This window comes from Prionailurus viverrinus, chromosome D1, assembly GCF_022837055.1.
Source record: "Prionailurus viverrinus isolate Anna chromosome D1, UM_Priviv_1.0, whole genome shotgun sequence".
Lineage (NCBI taxonomy): Eukaryota > Metazoa > Chordata > Mammalia > Carnivora > Felidae > Prionailurus > Prionailurus viverrinus.
This window is the reverse complement of record NC_062570.1, coordinates 99305897-99327379: the sequence shown is the minus strand read 5'-3', so window position 1 is coordinate 99327379 and position 21483 is coordinate 99305897. Positions and strand designations below refer to the sequence as shown.

General features: G+C 50.2%; 1 protein-coding gene across 1 annotated transcript in view; it reads left to right on the top strand.

Annotated features, from left to right (window-relative positions):
* The window catches only part of LRP4 (LDL receptor related protein 4), a 67958-nt gene that overhangs the window by 22377 nt on the left and 24098 nt on the right, over positions 1 to 21483 (top strand). Inside the window, exons 3-23 of the mRNA XM_047877059.1 lie at positions 3997 to 4143; positions 5273 to 5389; positions 5666 to 5779; positions 6175 to 6291; positions 6608 to 6736; positions 6979 to 7098; positions 7506 to 7631; positions 8203 to 8328; positions 8520 to 8654; positions 9056 to 9181; positions 9518 to 9748; positions 11031 to 11187; positions 13321 to 13538; positions 13699 to 13875; positions 14258 to 14380; positions 16019 to 16227; positions 16420 to 16501; positions 17057 to 17162; positions 18533 to 18734; positions 20033 to 20222; positions 20311 to 20442. Of these exons, the coding sequence (XP_047733015.1) occupies positions 3997 to 4143; positions 5273 to 5389; positions 5666 to 5779; positions 6175 to 6291; positions 6608 to 6736; positions 6979 to 7098; positions 7506 to 7631; positions 8203 to 8328; positions 8520 to 8654; positions 9056 to 9181; positions 9518 to 9748; positions 11031 to 11187; positions 13321 to 13538; positions 13699 to 13875; positions 14258 to 14380; positions 16019 to 16227; positions 16420 to 16501; positions 17057 to 17162; positions 18533 to 18734; positions 20033 to 20222; positions 20311 to 20442 (3084 nt within the window). The remainder of the gene's footprint in view (positions 1 to 3996; positions 4144 to 5272; positions 5390 to 5665; positions 5780 to 6174; positions 6292 to 6607; positions 6737 to 6978; positions 7099 to 7505; positions 7632 to 8202; positions 8329 to 8519; positions 8655 to 9055; positions 9182 to 9517; positions 9749 to 11030; positions 11188 to 13320; positions 13539 to 13698; positions 13876 to 14257; positions 14381 to 16018; positions 16228 to 16419; positions 16502 to 17056; positions 17163 to 18532; positions 18735 to 20032; positions 20223 to 20310; positions 20443 to 21483) is intronic.

Genomic DNA, 21483 nt, shown 5'->3' with positions numbered 1-21483 from the left:
CCCTGTTTCACCACTTCACCTTAGGGCGAGAGACATTGGTCTTTAGCCGGAGCAGTAACCAGAAGGAAACGTCACTGCTTTGAGATCCATAAACTCACTGTATATTTGCTAATCGAGATTGTGTGAAGGAGAGGGATCCAGATGCCCCAGTGTTATAAATTCCCCTTTTTGACCTCAGGGTTTTGGAAATTCTCATAATAGCGATACCACTTATTGGGAGGCAGGGTAATGAAGTGATTAAGAGCAGAGGCCCTGGGATCAATCTGCCTGGGTGTGAATGCTGGCATCAACCTATAGTACCGGTGTGACCTAATGGCAGACTTCTCTGTGTCACCTCCCAGGGTCGTTGAGAGCATTCAATGATGTAGCATATGAAAATCAGTTGGAAAAGTATTTGAAGAGCACCTCGTAAATACATACTCAGTAAATGATGCTTGTACTATTACGAAGCTTTTGTCATGTACAAGTCCTGTGCTAACAAGCAGTTTACATGGATTCCCATTTTATGGATGAGGAAACTAAGGCTCAGAGACCTTAAGCAACTTACTCAAAGTTGTAGAGTTGGCGGTAGAAAACAGGATTTGAACTCTAGTCTCTCTGACTCCAGAATCTGTGCTCTTTACTACAATGATACACTGTACCTGGTATACCAAATGGATGCTTCCCTTCTTTCCTTCATGAGAAAACAATGAGTAGTTGGTAAGGTGACTGAGGCAAGGGAGGTGAGGTGTCATAATGGGATTTTGGTTAACCTCCCAGGAAGACCCTTTGAGCACATTCACATGTATCCCAAAAGCTGGATGACTCGCCTATCAAGGGGAGGGAACACTTGGGGAAAGATCTTTTCACTGTTGAATAAAGGCTGAAGGCTGAGGGAGTGTGGCTGCAAACAGCTTTCAAGGCCAGAAGCATAGCTGAGTACTCTAACTTAACACTTTCCAAAGTGAAGCCTGCCTATGCCATCGCGCCCCCTCCCCCCCCCCATTTGTTTCCTTTCTTCATTCATCATTCTTTTTTTAGAAAAAGGTTAAAAGCTGTCCTTTCTGCTCACAGCCAGGCAGGACTTGACTGAAAAGGCAGAATTCCACCTCCGGGGATCCTGAGGGGCAGTGGTTCTCTAGAAGAGCTGGCTTTCTGGAGTGTGATGTGTCTGTTTACCGGACGAAAGCCCAAGCCAAGGGTTTGCCTGACCTTCACGTGCTGACGTTCAGATGTTGCTCTGACATGCAGGAAGTCCTGGCTCTTCAGCTGCCTGCAACTAACTTGATGCCCACCCGATGGAATGCTTTGTTCCTGAAGTCTGCTGGGAGAAAGCAGGACTTCTTTTATCATTCCGCCAAAAGTGGGGGTGGGGCCTTAAAAAAAAATCGACCTGGGACTGAAGGCTACTCTACCTTCAGTATTCTTTTTGACCTGCACACAACACCAGGATAGTGCTATTCTTTTTTTAAAAAAAAAATTTTTTTTAATGTTTATTTATTCTTGAGAGACAGAGTGTGAGCAGGGGGAGGGCAGAGAGAGAGAGAGGGAGACACAGAATCTGAAGCAGGCTCCAGGCTCTGAGCTGTTGGCACAGAACCCGACACAGGGCTCAAACCCACAAGCTGGACCTGACGGAAGTTGGCTGCTTAACCGACAGCCACCCAGGTGGCCCTGGAAACTGCTATTCTTGATCTCCTAATCCCAGTGCTCAGGTTTTTAAAATCAAGGCCTTTTGGAAAAAACTAGTCCCTGCATCTCCCACACCCTACACCCCCAGCCTGCATTTATTGAGCATCTTTGGTGTGCCAGGGCACGAGGGTAGCTTCGTCCACGTTTATCGTCTGGTCCAGTCCTTGTGGCCTTTCACAAATGAGGAAACGGAGGCTCGGGGAGCTAAGTGACCTGTACAGGGTCACGCAGCCGGTGGGTGGAACCCAGTCTGTCTGCTCCAGGTCCAGGGCTTTCTCCTCTCCCCCTCCCCCCAGGCCCCTTCATCCTCTCTGTTGTCCTCACCCCCTTGCCCTGAACTCCACGTGGGGCGGCTCTGCTCCCTGCTGTGTCCTTAACTTCCATTGACGTTCGGGGCTGGAGAATGTCTTTGTTGTGGGAGCCTGCCCTGTACGTTGTAGGCTGTCTAGCAGCATCCCTGGCTTCTACCCACTAGAAGCCAGAAGCACCACCAGTCATGACAACCAAAAATGTCTCCACACATTGCCAAATACCACCACCCCCGCCCCCAGAGGGAAGACTGTCCCTGGCTGAAAACCACTGAGTCAGTCTTATCCTTCCTCTTCACCACCCCTCCCTGCACAGGGGATCTACATGTTGGGAGGCCCACTGAATGGGGTCCTTTGGAATACCTAGTCTTTACGGTTTCATCCAGCCAGAGTTCCTGAGAGTGGTGCCTATAGCTGTGATGAGCCGGTCACACTCCAAAAGTTGCTCAGGGTCTGAGTGAAAAAAGCCCCTTCCTTTATCGGTGCTTTCAGAATAGGCCCAAGGGGCTGGGGCTGGGACTAGGGTAGCCGGGTCGTCAGTGCTTCCCTGGAGAAGGATCCTCTGTTCTGCACTTGCAGGGAGACCTGGACAGACAGGAACCCTGGGCTTGGAGTAAAGCCTTCCTGTGAAGAGATGCTGCACCCCTCAGACAGATTCCTTCGTTTTCCACAGGAAATCTGGCATCTTTTCTAGGGCAACCAATTCCCTTAGCTTGTGGTGGGGGGCAGAGGGGTCTCATTTGAGAATCTGGTGAAATCTGTGGTCCGTTACTCCAGAAATGTACATTTTGCCTATAGTTTCAACAGCTCACTGGTCCCAAATGCCAGCCATCTACCCACCCAACCATCCATCCATCCATCCATCCATCCATCCATCCATCCATCTGCAGGTTAGGAACCCATGCCTTATACTCACACTTACCCTTGGAGATTGAAGTGGAGAGGGAGGGCTCCAGGGCTCTCTCCTTGCTTTGGGGAGTGGGGGGTGGTGGATGACAGTACACCCTTTCATTCTGGGCCCTAAATCCTTCCCTGTTCCCGCACAGCCTGAGGGCAGGGCCCAGCTAAGGGGAGGAAGGGGAGAAGAAAGCAAGGGGGAGAGATGAGCAATGAGCAGTGGCCCCCTTCTTTCCCAGCTGCAGCAGCCCAGCGGGTTAGATGAATGTGGGGAGGGGGGAAGAGTGACCCTGGCAGAACCCTTTGTTCCAGCTGAGGCTGGAGCAGGGGCACTGAGCCATTCACACGCCATCCCAGGGCATCCTGCTGGGCACGCTGGGGAGGGGGCACAGCAGCCGGTCATGGGACTTGGCCAGGCAGATAGCTCGATGCTCAATAGGGAAGGCCAGCTGCGTGCTGCTGAGGATGGGGGAGGGGCTGCTTCTGCCATCCTTCCTCTAGGCTGTAGCCTGTCCCACAGATGGGAAGGCTCTGACTGCTCCCCTCCCCCTGGAGCCCCACTTCTTCTGGTCACCCTCCTTAAAGGTGAGTTCTGACCTGGAGACTTACAACAGCCTGTGTTGCTTCCTGTTCCCCTGTGTGGGTTCCCTACTCCAAAAGGGGCTCTGGCATTTTAATTCCACTATTTCTTGCCCTGCCTGGCTGACAGCCAAGGGCCTGGTCCTGGCCAGATGCAAAAGCGTCCATATCTGAACCTAGCTTTGGAGGCAAGGGTCTCAAGGTCTCACAGCATCACCCTTTCTTTCCCCTGCTCCTTTTCCCCAAAGGCACCAACTCCCTGAGTGGCATCATTCATCTCTTGTCTCTTGGGGGTACTGGGCAAAAAGCCCTGTCATAGAGAGGGTACTGGACTTGTTATGAACCTAGGGTCACAGGTTGTCTTCTTGACCATTAGTGTCTTGGAGGAGGGGGAAGGCATGATTGCATGGTCTGCATCTCCCTGTGGTATCCCGTGGCTCTCTTGGTAACAGTGCCCCGAGATGGGGCTCCTCTACTCTCTAGAATGGGCTGTGGCTAGGCAGGAGCTGAGCCCTCATTGGTTCCTCTCCCCTCTGCACAGGGCTAGCCAGCAGCCCCGAGTGTGCTTGTGGTCGGAGCCACTTCACATGTGCGGTGAGTGCCCTCGGCGAGTGTACCTGCATCCCCGCCCAGTGGCAGTGTGATGGAGACAACGACTGTGGGGACCACAGCGATGAGGACGGATGTAGTAAGCACTTCCCATCCCAGCCAGGGAGTGGTGGGAAGTAGTAGAAGAGGGGAGGGACCTCGGGATGAGGGTCTGATGAATGTTCTGTACACCTGCTGTATCAGATGCAGAGCGTTGGACTCTTGTGAGGGTGACGGATATTGACAGATGGGTGGTTTCTTCACAATATATAGGGCTCCAGTCCTCTTGTATTTCCATGCATATATGTCCAATAAAACAAACTTTGTGACAAGTATGGAATAAAACACCCTTGAAACTATAGGCAGTCTCTTTAAATGGATCTCTGTATTTACGTGAATATATGTTTGTGTATTTTTGTGCATTTTTAATGTGCATACTATACGTGGATGCAGATTATTTCTGTGTTTCTTATGTTAGTATTCTGTATAATCATATCTTTTTTTAATAATATAAGTTTTAGGAAATATTATATTCTCTTTAAACCTTCCTTTCCCCTAGTGTAGTAAGTAATATAGGCGCAACAGGCTAGGGCCTCCTGCCTCAGATCTATAGAAATATCATTGCTGAGCCAGCTGTCTGGGTTTAGGGATGCAAGCTGTAGCACCTGTGTCTGAAGGTGGCTAATTAGTCTAATAAGATTGAAGCTACAACCTGGACCTTAACCCTAACCAGTTCAGCTAATTGTGATGATACATGGCTCACCTTTCATGTAGCACTGTCATGTGCATTATCTCAAAAGACCTCTGTGAGCCAAGTATAATTACCCCCATCGTACAGTCAGACAACCTGTGGCTCAGAGAGGGTAACTGACTTGCTCGGCGTGGTAAGTGATGAGTTCTAGAACTGGAAATTGAGCCCAGCTGTGTTAATCATCATTTAACAAGAGGAAAAAAAAATACACTTCTTTTTTCTTGCTCATGTTTCTCTTAGTGGTTTTGAGTTCCTTGGCCTGCCCTGCCCTGTGAATGCCTCGCCGCTGTTCCCTGCTAATGCTCTGGCTTCTTAGCTGTGGTTTCTGCCTAGCTCCTCCATCAGGCATGGGAGTCTGTGAGGAAGGACTGTGGCTCACACGGGGAGATGTGGGATAAGGGGTGTTGGCAAAGGCTTTCCGGCCCAGTGGAGCCTGCCTCAGACAGATTCCCTGTTCCCTTCTCTTCCTGGGACTCAGTGCTGCCCACCTGTTCCCCTCTTGATTTTCACTGTGACAATGGCAAGTGCATCCGCCGCTCCTGGGTGTGTGATGGGGACAACGACTGTGAAGACGACTCAGATGAGCAGGACTGTCGTGAGTGCTGGTGATGGGCACCAGGCGGGCCCCGTCAGGCTCTGTTGGGAAGGGATTTTCAATCAGAAAATGATGCCCCAGGCCCACATCACTTCCTGGGTCTTTGCTCTTTGCCCCTCCTTTCACCTTCCGTCTTGGTTAGATGAGCCTGAGAAACTGCCACCTGCTTCAGATCCCTCTGGGTGGTGTAGAAGTGACTGCTCTGGTCCGTGGGGCTTTCTGTTGGGCCCCTGGCCCCCGCTGTCTGCAGCAGCCTGACTGCTCTGTACCCCACAGCCCCCCGGGAGTGTGAGGAGGACGAGTTCCCCTGCCAGAACGGCTACTGCATCCGGAGCCTGTGGCACTGTGATGGTGACAATGACTGTGGGGATAACAGTGATGAGCAGTGTGGTGAGTGGAGCTCCAGGGAGGTGGGCAGGATGGCTGCTGGTGGTCTGGCCATGGCGGGGGCGGGAGGAGGGGGGTTTGAAGGGCAGCAGTGGCTTTAACACTGCCACACCTTGAACTGCCCAGACGTCTGGAGCAGCTGGAAGAAGGTGGGAGGGGCACAACAGTCCAGACCCTCCCCCCACACACTGCGAACCACCACGAGGGGAACAGGAACCCAAGGCCCCATGTCTCCAGGGCTGCGGCTTTCCCCAGACGGTCTGCACCAAATCTGTGGTGTCTTCCAGGGATGGGGTCAGACCCACAGGGGCAATGTGGGTGGGAGTCGGGGAGGATCTTAGGAGGGCGGCCTGTCCTGTCGGGCTCCCGCAGGATCGCTGTCCCATTGCGTCCCCCAGACATGCGCAAGTGCTCTGACAAGGAATTCCGCTGCAGTGACGGAAGCTGCATCGCTGAGCACTGGTACTGCGATGGTGACACCGACTGCAAAGATGGCTCTGACGAGGAGAGCTGTCGTGAGTGGCCCCAGAACTCAGGCCGGGGCAGGAGGCAGCATCCCGTGGGCAGAGGGGTGCACGTGCAGTGGGCCAGGAGGGCAGGCTCTTACGAAACTGTTCCTCCGAGGCTGAGCTAGGGTGGGAGCAGATTCCTCAGGTGCAGAGGGAGGGTCCCCATGGCTCCAGCAGCATACGGAAGTCTCACAGGGCTGTCCCATGTGAAACCGGCTTCCCTTGCCTGAACGTCTTCCGCCTTCTTGGAGGAGTCCGGGCCTCTCAGCTCTCTCTGGGCCTGAGCATGCGCCCCTCCCTGTCCCCCACGCCTGCCTTCCAGCCTCAGCAGTGCCAGCGCCTCCCTGCAACCTGGAGGAGTTCCAGTGTGCTTACGGCCGCTGCATCCTCGATATCTACCACTGTGATGGTGATGATGACTGTGGGGACTGGTCTGACGAGGCCGACTGCTGTGAGTGCTCCGGCCAGCGGGGCGGAGCTGGGAGGGAGGGGGAGGCCAGGCCCCAAGGAACTCCTGGGGTGGTAAGGCATAGGTATCAGCTGGGGCCGGAGCTCAAGGGAGGAGTTTCTGGATTCCCTGGTCCCTGTCGGGCAGAGAGGGAGGAGCTGGGTGCTGGGGCCCGGCTTTCTGCTCTGCTATGGACACTGTGTTCATGGACAGGCTAGAGACAGAAGTCTGTCCTGTTTCCCCAGCCTCCCACCAGCCCTGCCGCTCTGGGGAGTTCATGTGTGACAGTGGCCTGTGCATCAACGCGGGCTGGCGCTGTGATGGCGACGCCGACTGTGACGACCAGTCTGATGAACGCAACTGCAGTGAGTGGGGCCAGTGTCCAAGGTCTGGTCTGGAAGTAGGGAAAGGGCTTGTGGAGCCAAAATGGCCACCATTGATAAAGACAGATTGGACAGGATTGTCCTGTACAGTGGTGTGGGTTGGGCACGGCACAGAGGCGCTATGTCCAAAGCGATGCCAGTCACGTGGGAAACTTACCTATTCTATAATTATATAGATTTATATATTCATCGTGGCAGTTTTCTAGCAGACAGTGGTGAGGCATCTTGAGGAAAGGTTGCCTTTTTCTGACTTGCACAGAGATGCCATTCAGAACAACCATGACAAGAAGACTGGTGTGGATGCTGCCACAAAATGCATTTTGGGGTGGCCGGGTGGAGCTTCGGGCCAAAATGGGGTCAGCCTTTCATGAGGCCTTTGCTCTGCCCAGCCACCTCCATGTGTACCGCGGAACAGTTCCGCTGTCGGTCAGGTCGCTGCGTCCGCCTGTCCTGGCGCTGTGATGGGGAGGATGACTGTGCAGACAACAGTGATGAAGAGGACTGTGAGAACACAGGTGGAGCGCCCCAGGGGTACCCCCAGGCCCTTAAACCCGTGATGGGATTGGAGAACAGGGGTGGAAAGAGGATGTCGCTGCTGCCATCAGGCTACAGTGATGCTTTAGTCTGATCTTGCCTGTGGCCTGATTTTGCCCGCCCTTCTCGTTACTGGTGTCAAATCCCGGTGTACCTTCTGCAGCCTGGACCACAGTAGCAGCAGCCTCTCACGTTCTAGCTCATACATGGCCTGTTGCTCTGGCCCTAGTGAGCAGGGACCATTCTCCGTAGCTGACATCCCCCACCACCCTAGCCACACTGGGTGCTGGACACACAGACACACTCTCTCAATCTGTCCCACGTCCTCAACATCCCACCGTGGCATCCTGGGGGGAGAGAACGAATGTAGACATTCAGCCAGCCCTGTCTGAGCTGTTTCCTGCCTTGGACCCCGACCCTCCCACCTTGAGTCTCCTCTGTCTCCAGCTCACCCTGGAAAATGACAGGCTCCCATCCTTTTGTTGACCCAAGCCCTGCCCTGCTGTGACCTACCTCTCACTCCCTCCCTGCCGGCTCTCCCTCCCTCTCCAGGAAGCCCCCAGTGTGCCTCAGACCAGTTCCTGTGCTGGAACGGGCGCTGCATCGGGCAGAGAAAGCTGTGCAATGGGGTCAACGACTGTGGTGACAACAGTGACGAAGGCCCACAGCAGAACTGCCGTGAGTGTCCTCGGTGGGCGGGCCTGGCCCCTGGTGTGTGGCTGAACCCCACCCATGTGGTTCAAAGAGAATCCTCCCTAGGGATTCTTGCAGCCTCGGGAGCTGTTCTTCGTGGTCCAGGTGGAATGCCAAGTTGGCTGTCTGGGGGAGGATTCTGGGCTCAACTCCCATCTCTGGCTTGGCTGGCACAGGGCCCCGGACGGGTGAGGAGAACTGCAACGTTAACAACGGTGGCTGCGCCCAGAAGTGCCAGATGGTGCGGGGGGCAGTGCAGTGTACCTGCCACACAGGCTACCGGCTTACCGAGGATGGGCACATGTGCCAGGGTGAGCTGGGGCCTGGTTTGGATCAGGGGCAGGATCCTGGGCAGGGGCAGCAATGGGCAGCTATGTTTCCTCTGGGTCAAACATCTGACGGACGTAACCTCGCTTCATCATCACCCTAGGAGGTGGGGACTGTCCCTTCTGTTTCCCAGCTGGGGAAACTGAAGCTCAGAGAGGTTAAGTAACTCACTGATGGCCACAGGGCCGGTGATAGCAGAGTTGGGATTCTAGCCCGGGTCTCCATGCCCTTAAAGCCCTTAACCACTTGTTATATAGCCTTCCCACTAGGCCTGGAAAGTAGATGGGTATGTGGGCCGGGAAGCAACTAGTCAGCCTGGGGGGTTGTTGGGGGTGGGGGGAGGATGGCAGAACGGAGATCTCCTGACCCTGCTCGGTCCTCCCAGATGTGAATGAATGTGCGGAGGAGGGGTATTGCAGCCAGGGCTGCACCAACAGCGAAGGGGCCTTCCAGTGCTGGTGTGAAGCAGGCTACGAGCTCCGGCCCGACCGGCGCAGCTGCAAGGCTCTGGGTAAGGGGTGTTGGCGTTCGGCTAGGTGGGCAGAGGGCTGAGCATAGAGACATCCCGGTGTTCCAGTACTTGGGCATTTGCTGAGAGGTAGAGAGATTTTTCATCTGAGTAAAACGGAGCTGTGAATTGCATTCTGAGCCCCAAGAAAAACTGCTGGGGAGGGGCGGGGAGGGGAGTATGCTCTGGAGGCTCCTACTCTTCTAGTACAGATGCCAACAGTTCTGGACATGGGCAAGGGGCCCCACTCATCAGCTGAGGAGCTGGGGATGCATGAAGAGGGGTGTCAGGAGCAGCTCTGGAGCCCAGTGGTGGCCCCATTTCTATGCCACGTCCCAGGGCCGGAGCCTGTGCTGCTGTTCGCCAATCGCATCGACATCCGGCAGGTGCTGCCGCACCGCTCCGAGTACACATTGCTGCTCAACAACCTGGAGAATGCCATTGCCCTTGATTTCCACCACCGACGCGAGCTTGTCTTCTGGTCAGACGTCACCCTGGACCGGATCCTCCGTGCCAACCTCAACGGCAGCAACGTGGAGGAGGTTGTGTCTACAGGGCTCGAGAGCCCAGGTAGGGAATGAGGCCCTGTGGGGAAGGGCAGGGCCACACCATGTGCAAAGTAACCGGGGAAGGAACAGGATGATGGCTTGTAAACTTTGGGCAGCAGAACATCTCTTTCTTCCAGTGAACTCTTGGATGGAATTCTAGTATAGAAAACATTTTTTAGGAGGCGCCTGGGTGGCTCGGTTGGTTAAGTGTCTGACTCTTGTTGTCGGCTCAGGTCATGATCTCGCAGTTTGTGGGTTCGAGGCCTGCGTTGGGCTATGTGCTGACAGCTCGGAGCCTCGTTGGGATTCTCTTTCTCCCATTCTCTCTCTCTCTTTCTCAAAAGAAATAAATAAACTTAAAAAAGAAAAAAAAAGAAAACATTGAAAACATTTGTTAGTATACATTAATTTTATGGGTTCAGGTTTATAACATTTGCTCATTATTGAGACGTTTTGATGAATGTAATAATTTGAAATCAGAGATTTATGAACAACAGTTACAATTTGCTCTCAGTCTTAGCATTTGTTTTAATTCAGAATTTTGTTTTGATTGCTTACTATTAAGAATATTCTGGGGCGCCTGGGTGGCACAGTCGGTTAAGCGTCCGACTTCAGCCAGGTCACGATCTCGCGGTCCGTGAGTTCGAGCCCCGCGTCGGGCTCTGGGCTGATGGCTCGGAGCCTGGAGCCTGTTTCCGATTCTGTGTCTCCCTCTCTCTTTGCCCCTCCCCCGTTCATGCTCTGTCTCTCTCTGTCCCAAAAATAAATAAACGTTGAAAAAAAAAAAAAGAACATTCTGCTTGACTCACATAGATACATCCAAATGTTTACAGATTAAAAAAAGAAAGAAAGAAAGAAACAAGAACTCACTCAGTAATCTCAGGCCATTCTACAAGCCAGTGAAGTGGATTAGAATTCGGTACCGTGCGCACTTGACTCAAATGCTTATGGCACGTCTCGAGTGCCTCTGCAAAACCTTAAGCCACAGTTTGCAAATTCTGGAGCCAGTGTGGTGGGTGTGGGTCAGGGAGCCAGGATTCAGGATGTGGAATATGGTTGGCTGAGGGGAGGAAATGCCTGACCTTGGACAGCTACTTGACTTCTCTGTACCTTGATTTCTTCATCTCCATGGGGATTTCAGTATCTAGCTCATAGAGTTGTTGTGATGATTATGTAAGTTAGTATATGTCACGTGGCTAGAACACCACCTAACCAAAACCCGGTGCAAGATTTTGCACTTGTTATTGTGGCACAGAGGAGCCCTGGCTGAATCCCTGACCCTTCCTACTGCCTCTTTCCATCAGGGGGCCTGGCTGTGGATTGGGTCCATGACAAACTCTACTGGACCGACTCAGGAACATCAAGGATTGAGGTGGCGAACCTGGACGGAGCCCATCGGAAGGTGCTGCTGTGGCAAAACCTTGAGAAGCCCCGGGCTATTGCCTTGCACCCCATGGAGGGGTGAGTGAGTTGTGTCTCAAGCTCCCATATCCCTCTTGCACCCCCTAGAGACAGTTCCCAGGCCACCTGGGCCAAACTGCTGGGGAGCCTCTTCACAGTGTGGTGTTAACAGCCTGGGCTCTGTACCCAGACACACCTGGATTTGAGTCCTGGTTCTGTAGTAATTGGCTGTGTGGTCTTGGGTCAGTCTATATCTGCCTCCATTTACTCACTTATAATTGGTAAGTAAAAAACATACCTGGTGGGGGCGGGGGGGGTGGCGGCGTGCTGGGGTTTGCCTGGGTGGCTCAGTCGGTTAAGCATCCGACATCAGCCCAGGTCATGATTTCACAGTTCATGAGTTTGAGTCCCGCATTGGGCTCTGTGCTGACAGCTGGGAGCCTGGAGCCTGCTTCAGATTCTGTGTCTCCCTCTCTCTCTGCCCCTTCCCGACTCATGCTTTGTCTCTCTCTCTCTCTCTCTCTCTCTCTCTCTCTCTCTCTCTCAAAAATAAATATTAAAAAAAAAAAGAAAGAAATGAATAAACATTTGGGGCACCTTGGTGGTTCAGTCAGCTAAGCGTCTGACTTCAGCTCAGGTCATGATCTCAGCACTAGTGAGTTTGAGCCCCGCATTGGGCTCCCTGCTGTCAGCGTGGAGCCTGCTTTGGTTCCTGTCTCCCTCTCTCTCTGCCCCTCTCAAGCTTGTGCTTTCTCTCTCTCAAAAATCAATAAAAACATCAAAAAAATTAAAAAAAAAGAAATGAATAAACAGTGAAAAAATTAAAAAAAAAAAAAAAACAAAACCATGCCTGGACACCTGGCTGGCTCAGTCGGTTGAGCATGTGACCTTGATCTTGGGGTTGTAGGTTCGAGCCCCATGTTGGGTGTAGAGATTACTTTAAAAAGTAAATAAGTAAAATCTTTAAAAAAAAACCCACGTGTACCTTATAGCTGTACGAAGATTAAATGACTCATTTTTAAAGATTGAGGTATAATTGACGTATAACTTTATGTTAGTTTCAGATGTACAACATAATGATTTGTGTATATTGCAGAATAATCACCACAGTAAATCTAGTTAACATCTGTCAACATATAATGGTTACAACAATTTTTTCTTGTGATGAGAACATTTAAGATCTACTCTCAGCAACTTTCAATAATAATACAATATTGTATTATTAACCATAGTCACCATCCTGTACATTACATCCCCATGACTTACTTATTATATAACTAGAAGTTTATACCTTTTGACCTCCTTCACCCATTTCACCCCCCAAATGAGATGCATTTTAATTTTTTTTAAATGTTTATTTATGAGAGACAGAGACAGAGACAGAGCACGAGCAGGGGAGGGGCAGAGAGACAGGGAGACACAGAATCCGAAGCAGGCTCCAGGCTCTGAGCTGTCAGCACAGAGCCTAACACGGGGCTTGAACTCACCAACTATGAGATCATGACCTGAGCCGAAGTTGGACGCCTAACAGATTTAGCCACCCAGGCGCCCCAAATAAGATGCATTTTAAATGGCATAATATACTTAGATAGTGGTAGGTTTTAGGATTTTTATTATTAGTTCATAGGATTGAGCTGAGTTATAAAAATTAATGGTAATTTTTATTATTAGAAAAAAAAGTCTCCTTAAATGGACGTTCTTCTGGTTTATAAAAATTCAATGTAGTCAATTGAGGGCCGTGTCCTCTAAGTCAGCTGTTTTAAAAACCCTGTGTGAGTGTGAGTGTATGTATGTGAGGGTGTGTGTGTGTGTAAAATACAAAAGGCAGGGATAGAGATTGTGAAAAAGAAAAAAGTATCTGTCCTAACTAATAATATAATATATTGTTAATTCCACCAGGGTTGGGATTTTTGACTCTTTTGTTCATTGCTATACTCCTACTCCCTAAGATAGAGCCCTGCAGGTACTACAAAAAAAAAAAAAAAAAAAAAAAAAAAGGTTAACTGAATAAATGCCCTGCTAGAGACATTTAAATTCAAACATTGAAAAAACACCCTGTGGACTAAACAGAACGTGTCACCTACCAGTTGGGGTCTCCTGGGTTAAATGGATAAAAGACCTCAGTCTGATTGCTATCCTTGTTACTACATGCCTTCTGCCGCCTGTCTCTCAATGTCCTTTCCCTCTTCCTAGGACCATTTACTGGACAGACTGGGGCAACACCCCCCGCATCGAGGCCTCCAGCATGGATGGCTCTGGACGCCGCATCATTGCCGACACTCATCTCTTCTGGCCCAATGGCCTCACCATTGACTATGCCGGGCATCGTATGTACTGGGTGGATGCTAAGCACCATGTCATTGAGAGGGCCAATCTGGACGGGAGTCATCGCAAGGCTGTCATTAGCCAGGGTGAGGCCCTTTCTGCACTCTCCTCCATCTCTCATCCTCCTTCCCCAGTCCCAGCCCCTAGAAGCCTTGGCAGAGGGTGAGATTTGTGCAGTTGCCAGGCCTGGGCCCAGAGCCCATGGCAGGATATGTCTGGACTGAAGTCCTTCTGGACTTTCCCCAGGCCTCCCCCACCCCTTTGCCATCACCGTGTTTGAAGACAGCCTGTACTGGACAGACTGGCACACCAAGAGCATCAACAGTGCTAACAAGTTTACTGGGAAGAACCAGGAGATTATTCGCAACAAACTCCATTTCCCCATGGACATCCACACCTTGCACCCCCAGCGTCAGCCTGCAGGTAAAAAACTACCCACCTGGTAAACCTCTGGTGCCTCTGAGAACCTTCCCTGCACCTGTCACACAGTTGCCATGGTTTCTGGCAGGGAAATTTGAGGTTGGCATTGATATGGGCTAATTTCTCCCTCTGCTGGACATTTAGGGTACAACATCGATACTCCTGAAAATCTGCTTCACTGTCATTTAATTCATGCAAACATTTATAGGATATCTCCTATGTCAGGTATTCACTGTGCTTGCAGCTGGGGCAGCTATAAAAAATAAGACATAGTTTCTCCCTCCAGAGAGCTCACACCCTAGCTAAACCCCTACCCACTAGCCTTGGGATGGACTCTGCAACCTTTGGTCTTTCCTGACCCTTTTGCTCTGGGCTCTTTGAACAGGGAAAAACCGCTGTGGGGACAACAATGGAGGCTGCACTCATCTGTGTCTGCCCAGTGGCCAGAACTATACTTGTGCCTGTCCCACTGGCTTCCGCAAGATCAGCAGCCACGCCTGTGCCCAGAGTAAGTGGGTCTGGGACACCTGCCTCGATGGATGTGCCTTGTGACGGTGGGCGGAAGGAACAAGAGATAGGAGTCCAAGGGATTTCCTGTCATGGGGAAGAGCCAGGCTCCTTAGTAGCCCCTGGAGAGGAAGAACTTAAGAGGCTGATAGCTCTTATATCAAAGCCAAGGCCTGGAGGCTCAGTGGTACTACCCAGTCAAGTATGAATGCCTGCAACCAGGCTCGTGTATCATTCCACCAGGTAGGATGCTTTATCTATAGGTCGCAAGAAGGTTCCAGGCCCTTCTAGAAAGCAGGGGTTTCTATTTTTTTTTAACCTTTAGCCTCACCCTGTTAAAGACTTACTTCCAGCCCCTAAACCACAGAGCCGAGATTAGGACCTCTGGTGATAACTCTGCATATGTAGATGCTGGATAAATATGTGTTTAATGAGTGAAAGATAATGGGACACCCTAGTCACTCCCTGAACTATTTTGGCTTCCACTGAACTGCTGCAGGGTCATTGCTTTGAAACGGTAGCCCTGTCTAGCTCAGAGTCACAGGTGACTTTTCCTAAGAATAGTCCAGAGAGGAGTGATCCGGGCATGACATGACTACCAAGGGGCTGAGGGTAGTTCCTCGTATGTCAGCAGCTGCTCTTATTTACTGCTGTGCACCCACTGACCCTCTTATTCCTGATTAAAATCAAATTTCTCTTGGGGTCTGGGTCATTTCCAGAAAGTGAGATCAGGGAAACTATGCAGAGTAACAAGGACTATTTGTTCAACACTCGTTGACTGAGAACCTACTTTCCTTCAATTCTTCTAAGTGCCCAGCTTTTTCCATATTGTCTCTGAGAGGCGCATGAGGTTTCCCCAGGAGCTCCCCCTTAAGGGTTTCCCAGAGCTTAAAAGAAAACACTTGGTGAAGTTAGACAGGAAGTGCCTTTCCAGGCAGAAATGCATAGTGGGAAATACTCAGACCAGAATGGAGCAAGGGACAGAACAGAGCCAGCCAGGAAGAAGCTGTGTAGGGGAGTGTCCAGAGCTCCTTCTCTGGAGTTAACCTGAGTTCAAGTCCCAGCCCTGGTGCTTTCTAGCGAGAGGAAGCTAGGCAAGTTACTTGACGTCTGGTACCCTCAAGGTGGCTCATCTAGAAAATGAGATTAAGAATGACATAAATCACAAAGAGTTGCTATGAGAATAGAGGAGGCAAGGCAGGAAGTCATTGTTGGCTAAAGTTGGTGAAGGGAAGAGCAAGAGAGAGGATCTAGGAGATGGAGTGGAGCAGCAGCGGCCCGAAGCAGAAACAGAAGTCCATGAGGTCGGCTGGGGGCTGATGGTGATCTAGCCAGTGCACCGGAAGAAGCTGAGCAAAGAGGAGAGAAAAGGAGATGGAAGCTGACAGATGCTTAAACAGGATGCGCTTCTGGGCTCTGGCGAGAGTCTGCTTCCTAGGCCATTGATCCTAAAGTCTGAGTCTGTCAGCATGGGCTGCCAAGGGCTCAAAGGGGACCTGAGGTGTGAAGAGTAGGGGACAAAGGGCACCAGATCCCAGGAAGTGTGATTGAACCAGATGTCACACAGGTGAGCGTCTGTGTCTGTCACTGTTACTGGATTTAGAGCATTAAAAGAAGACCCCTTTCGGCCTTTGATCAGGTCTTGACAAGTTCCTGCTTTTTGCCCGAAGGATGGACATCCGTCGGATCAGCTTCGACACAGAGGACCTGTCCGACGATGTCATCCCACTGGCTGACGTGCGCAGTGCTGTGGCCCTTGACTGGGACTCCCGGGATGACCACGTGTACTGGACAGATGTCAGCACTGACACCATCAGCAGGGCCAAGTGGGATGGAACAGGACAGGAGGTAGGGCCCATCGAGGGCACAGGCCCTTGGGGAGGGCAGAGATTGAGGGGTGGAATCCACCCTGTCCTGGGTAAAGGCTTCCCATACCTTTGCCAACCTTGAGAATTGGTACAGTTGGGTCCCAGAGCTGAGGTACAAGTCCTCAGCTTTGCTTGAAAAAAGTTTGGTGATACAGCTTTGCTTCCTGTCCAGGTGGTGGTAGATACCAGTTTGGAGAGCCCAGCAGGCCTGGCCATTGATTGGGTCACCAACAAGCTATACTGGACAGATGCAGGTATGTACAGGGCAGCCATGGCCTGGCTGTGTGGGATTCCTCTTATTAAAATTCTAGTCTCAGGTACAAGGGGCCCAGTGCCCCTCCTAGACCACTTGTCTTGGCCTGAAGTTCTTGGTAGGTCAGAAGTGGTGGGGCTGCTGCAGAGCTGAAACTAGATGCTCATAGCTGAGGATTTGGCATTTGCCAGTCAAATGGCAGCTCCTGCCGCTGTGTAGCTGGTGCTCAAGAATGTTTTGAGGCATTTCAGATAAGGAAACTATGCCCTGTGGTTTTCGTTCTATTACTGTCTTAATAAAACAGGTATTTTCGATGAGCCAGGTGAGTGAGTGTGGGAGGTAAGAGGGATGCCTTATACCAGAGCACCTCCAAGTGTGGTTCTTGGACCCGGAGCAGCATCTTCTCCAAATTCAGTTCACTAAACATCCGTTGCTCATCTATCATAAAATATTTCTTGAGTGTTTACTGCGTGCCAGGCTCTGTGCTGGGAGTGGAAGGTAGTCGGGTGAACGACGAAGCATAGAGTTAATATCTTTGCCCCCGATTTCTTGGTAGGTACAGACCGGATTGAAGTGGCCAACACAGATGGCAGCATGAGGACAGTTCTCATCTGGGAGAACCTTGATCGTCCCCGGGATATCGTGGTGGAACCCATGGGCGGGTGAGCACCTGTTCCTTTGGGACGAGCTCCACCTGTCCCACAGCCAGGAGCACTAGAGAGGAGTCTGGAGGTTAGCAAGAGCAGCCAGATATTATGGGCACACCAAGGCAGCAAGGGCAGCTACAGAAACCACAGAAGGCAGTGACAACTCTTTCTCCCCGGTGGACAAGGAAACCTTTTACATTTTTTCCTCTCGGAACGCCTGGGTGGCTCAGTCAGTTAAGTGTCCGATTTGGGCTTGGGTCATGATCTTGCAGTTTGTGGGTTCGAGCCTCGCGTTGGGCTCTGTGCTGACAGCTCAGAGCCTGGAGCCTGCTTCAGGTTCTACGTCTCCCTCTCTCTCTGCCCCTCCCCTGCTCACGCTGTCTGTCTGTCTGTCTGTCTGTCTGTCTTTCTCTCTCTCTCTCAAATAAATAAACATTAAAAAATTAAAATTTCTCTCTCTCTTTTTTTTTGGTCTGCTTACAAAAGTAACTCATTGTAAATAAATAAAACAAATAAGTAAATAAATCTGTAGGAAGTGAAGATTGCCTATAATCTCACTTTCCAGCAGTAACCATTGCTAACAGTTAACAGTTAAGGGTATTTTTCCAGATTTTCTTTTATGTGCATATATACATTTTGTGGTGGTGGTGGTGATTTTGGATCTACAGCAATGGCATACCGTTTTGTAACTTGTCTTTTTTCACTTAGTTATAAATCTTGACTATCTTTCCATTTGATAATATAGAGTTATCTTGTTCTGTCTTTTTTCAAAGTTTGTTTGTTTGTTTGTTTGTTTATTTATTTATTTATTTATTTATTTATTTAAAGAGAGCATGCATGTGCATGAGCAGGGGAGGGGGCAGAGAGAGAGAGGGAGAGAGAGAATCCCAAGCAGGCTCCATGCTGTTACCCCAATGTGGGGCTCCATCCCATGAACTGTGAGGCCGTGACCTGAGCTGAAATCAAAAGAGTTGGATGCTTCACTGACTGAACCTCCCAGATGCCCTTTGTTCTTAATGGTTATATAGAATTCTGCTAAATTTACATATCATAACTATTTAACCCATCCAATCAAGGAAAGGTTGTTTATACCCCATTCTTACTTGCCTTCTTTCTTTATTCCCACATAGACCTTATTTGCTAAACACTCCTTGAGCCTTTAGGCTCTGCCTTTATTAAAACCCCAGGGACCCTTTCAATAGTGATAGAAGATAAGAGACTTTCAGAGACAACTCTGAGCCCAGGATGTGGCTGGGAGCTGAGGCAGGAGGCTGGGGCAGCTATCGCAAGCAGAAACACTGAAACCCTGAAACCCTAGGCACCCTGAATCCCCACTGGGTGTTGTTAACTAGAAGGCTAGTAAGACCTTCCTTGCCTGTGCCCAGGTACATGTATTGGACTGACTGGGGTGCAAGCCCCAAGATTGAACGAGCTGGCATGGATGCCTCGGGCCGCCAGGTCATCATCTCTTCCAATCTGACCTGGCCTAATGGATTAGCCATTGACTACGGGTCCCAGCGGCTTTACTGGGCAGATGCCGGCATGAAGACCATTGAATTTGCTGGTCTGGATGGCAGCAAGAGGAAGGTAAGGGTGGCGGTAAGGCATCCCCTCACAACCCCGACAACCTCTAGGACAGCTTTCCCTGGCTGGCAGCTGGGAGGACCCAGGGGCAATGGGACCAGCGTTAAGGCATGTGCTGTTCCTTTGAAGCTGTGACTGCCTTCCAGAGCAGAGGCGGGATGGATGGGGGATTATTGCATGATGACGAAGGGAAACTAGGAATTTGTGTAGATGGTGGGCTGGGGGTATAAGTGTACAGATGGTATAACCATCACAGCTAACACGATTTAATCAACAATTGCATCCTAGACCCGTGATCGGTCTCTTTCTTTTTGTTATTGTTTATTGGTATAATTTCAAACTTACAGAAAAGTTGTAAGGATAGTCAAATTGTTGATCCATTCTCTTTCTGTCTATACACACACACATGCATATTATTATTTTTCTGAACCATCAGAGATTAAATTGGAGACGTCCTGCCCTTGACCCCAAAATACTTCAATTTCCTAAGAACAAGAACATTGTCTTTAGTAACCATGGTGCAGTGATCAAAATCAGGAAATTTAACATTGATACCATATTACTGTCTAATTCACGGTCCATATTCAATTTCACTACCAATTGCCCCAGTAATGTCCTTTAATAGCTTTTTTCCCCCCTTTTTTCTTTGTTAGGCCAGGATGCAATCCCAGATCACAACTGTGTTTAGTAATCATGTATCTTTAACCTGTAATCTGGAACACTTCCTCATAATTATTTAACCCATCCAGTCAAGGAAATAAGTCCCTTCTAGGCCTGTCTTGATCTTTGTATTTTTAAAGAGTAAATGCCAGTTATTTTGTAAAATGTCCCTCAATTTGTCTGATGTCTCCTTGTAATTAGATTCAGATTATGTATTTGGGGCAGGAATACTACATTAAATAAAGTCGTGTCCTGAGTTCTCAGTGTGTCTCATCAGCAGGCACAGATGTCTGCTTGTCCCATTATTGTGGTACTAACTTTGCGTGGTTCCGGTGGTGTCCACTGTGAAGTTGCTGTTTTTCCTTTTGTAATTAATAAGTAACTCGTGCAGAGATATTTTGACATTATGTAAATCATACGTGGTCTTTTACAATCATCACACAACCCTTAGAGCCAGGCACTGTCATGGTCATATCCTAGAGTGGCAAACCAAAGGTCAGAGAGATTTTATAACCAGCTCTTGCTCAAGGTCACATAGCAGATGATAGTAGAAGAACCTGACTCCACAACCTGAGCTCTTGACCACTGTTCTGTGCTATTGGCCTGGATGGGGGATGACACAAGTGCGGGGGCCCTGGCAGGTGCTGATTGGAAGCCAGCTCCCCCACCCCTTTGGGCTGACCCTGTATGGAGAGCGCATCTATTGGACTGACTGGCAGACCAAGAGTATACAGAGTGCCGACCGGCTGACAGGACTGGACCGGGAGACCCTGCAGGAGAACTTGGAGAACCTTATGGACATCCATGTCTTCCACCGCCGGCGGCCCCCAGGTGAGCGGCCCTTGCCCGCACCGGCTTTTCCTTGGTCCTCCTTTGCCATAGACGTCACCATTGATTCCCCCTCCTTCTCCCTACCCAGTGTCCACGCCATGTGCTATGGAAAATGGTGGCTGTAGCCATCTGTGTCTTCGGTCCCCAAATCCAAGTGGCTTCAGCTGTACCTGCCCCACGGGCATCAACCTGATGCCCGATGGCAAGACCTGCTCACCGGGTGAGTTTGAGCATCACAGACCTGGATAGAGCTTCTCTAGGAGGGGCAGTGGCTCTATTCCTTCCCTGTAGAGGGACTCCAGTTTGGCTGAGAAACCGTGGGTCCTGGTTCTCTGAGAGGCATGGGGGAGACCAAGAAGTTTTACAAAAAAAGGAGAAGTCCAGGGATGCCTGGGTGGCTCAGTTGGTTAAATGTCCAACTTTGGCTCAGGTCATGATCTCATAGCTCGTGAATTTGAGCCCTGCGTCAGGCTCTGTGCTGACAGCTCAGAGACTGGAGCCTGCTTCTGATTCTGTATCTCCCTTTCTCTCTGCTCCTCCCCCATTCATGCTCTGTCTCTCTCCGTCTCTCAAAAATAAATAAACGTAAAGAAAAAGAAAAAAGGAGAAGCCCAGGAAGCGGCCCAGGGGACCAGGTAGACAGGATCATAGGCAGAGTCTAATTGGTTCTTATGGTGTCTCTATGCATATTAGAAAAAGATGCTCTGTTCTCAGACACTTTCACTGTTGGAAAATTGTCATAATATACTGGTTTGGTTAGAACAAGTCACTTTAGTTCTATGTGCCCATAGCTGGTATAATACATATTAAAACATATGATCTCTCCAATGTCATGGTACCTCCATTGGAGGTGGTGCTTTTGTGAGCGTACAAGGTATGTGACAACCCTTCTGGAGGGTCCCAGAAGCAGGGCCTGGTGTAGCCGCCTGGATGTTAGCAGTTGACGTTTCTCCCTAGAGGATGCTACATGGCAGGCTGCATTTGAAACCTAACTTTCTTGGGAATTTGAATGAGAAAGGATCTGTGAATCGGGCCTCCCAGGTTATAGGGAGAGCGCTCTTTAACTTAACATGAAGTTTTTCCAACCTCATGGTAAAAGTTCCTTCAAAGGGAGTCAGTTCCACATATTAACAAAGAGTTGTCATTTATGATATGTGTCAGGCCTAGTGCTGAGTGCTTTCTGTGCATGATCTCTTTTAATCCTGCAGATACCCTGCTATTATCCCCATTCTACAGATGAGGAAGCGGAGGCTTAAACAAT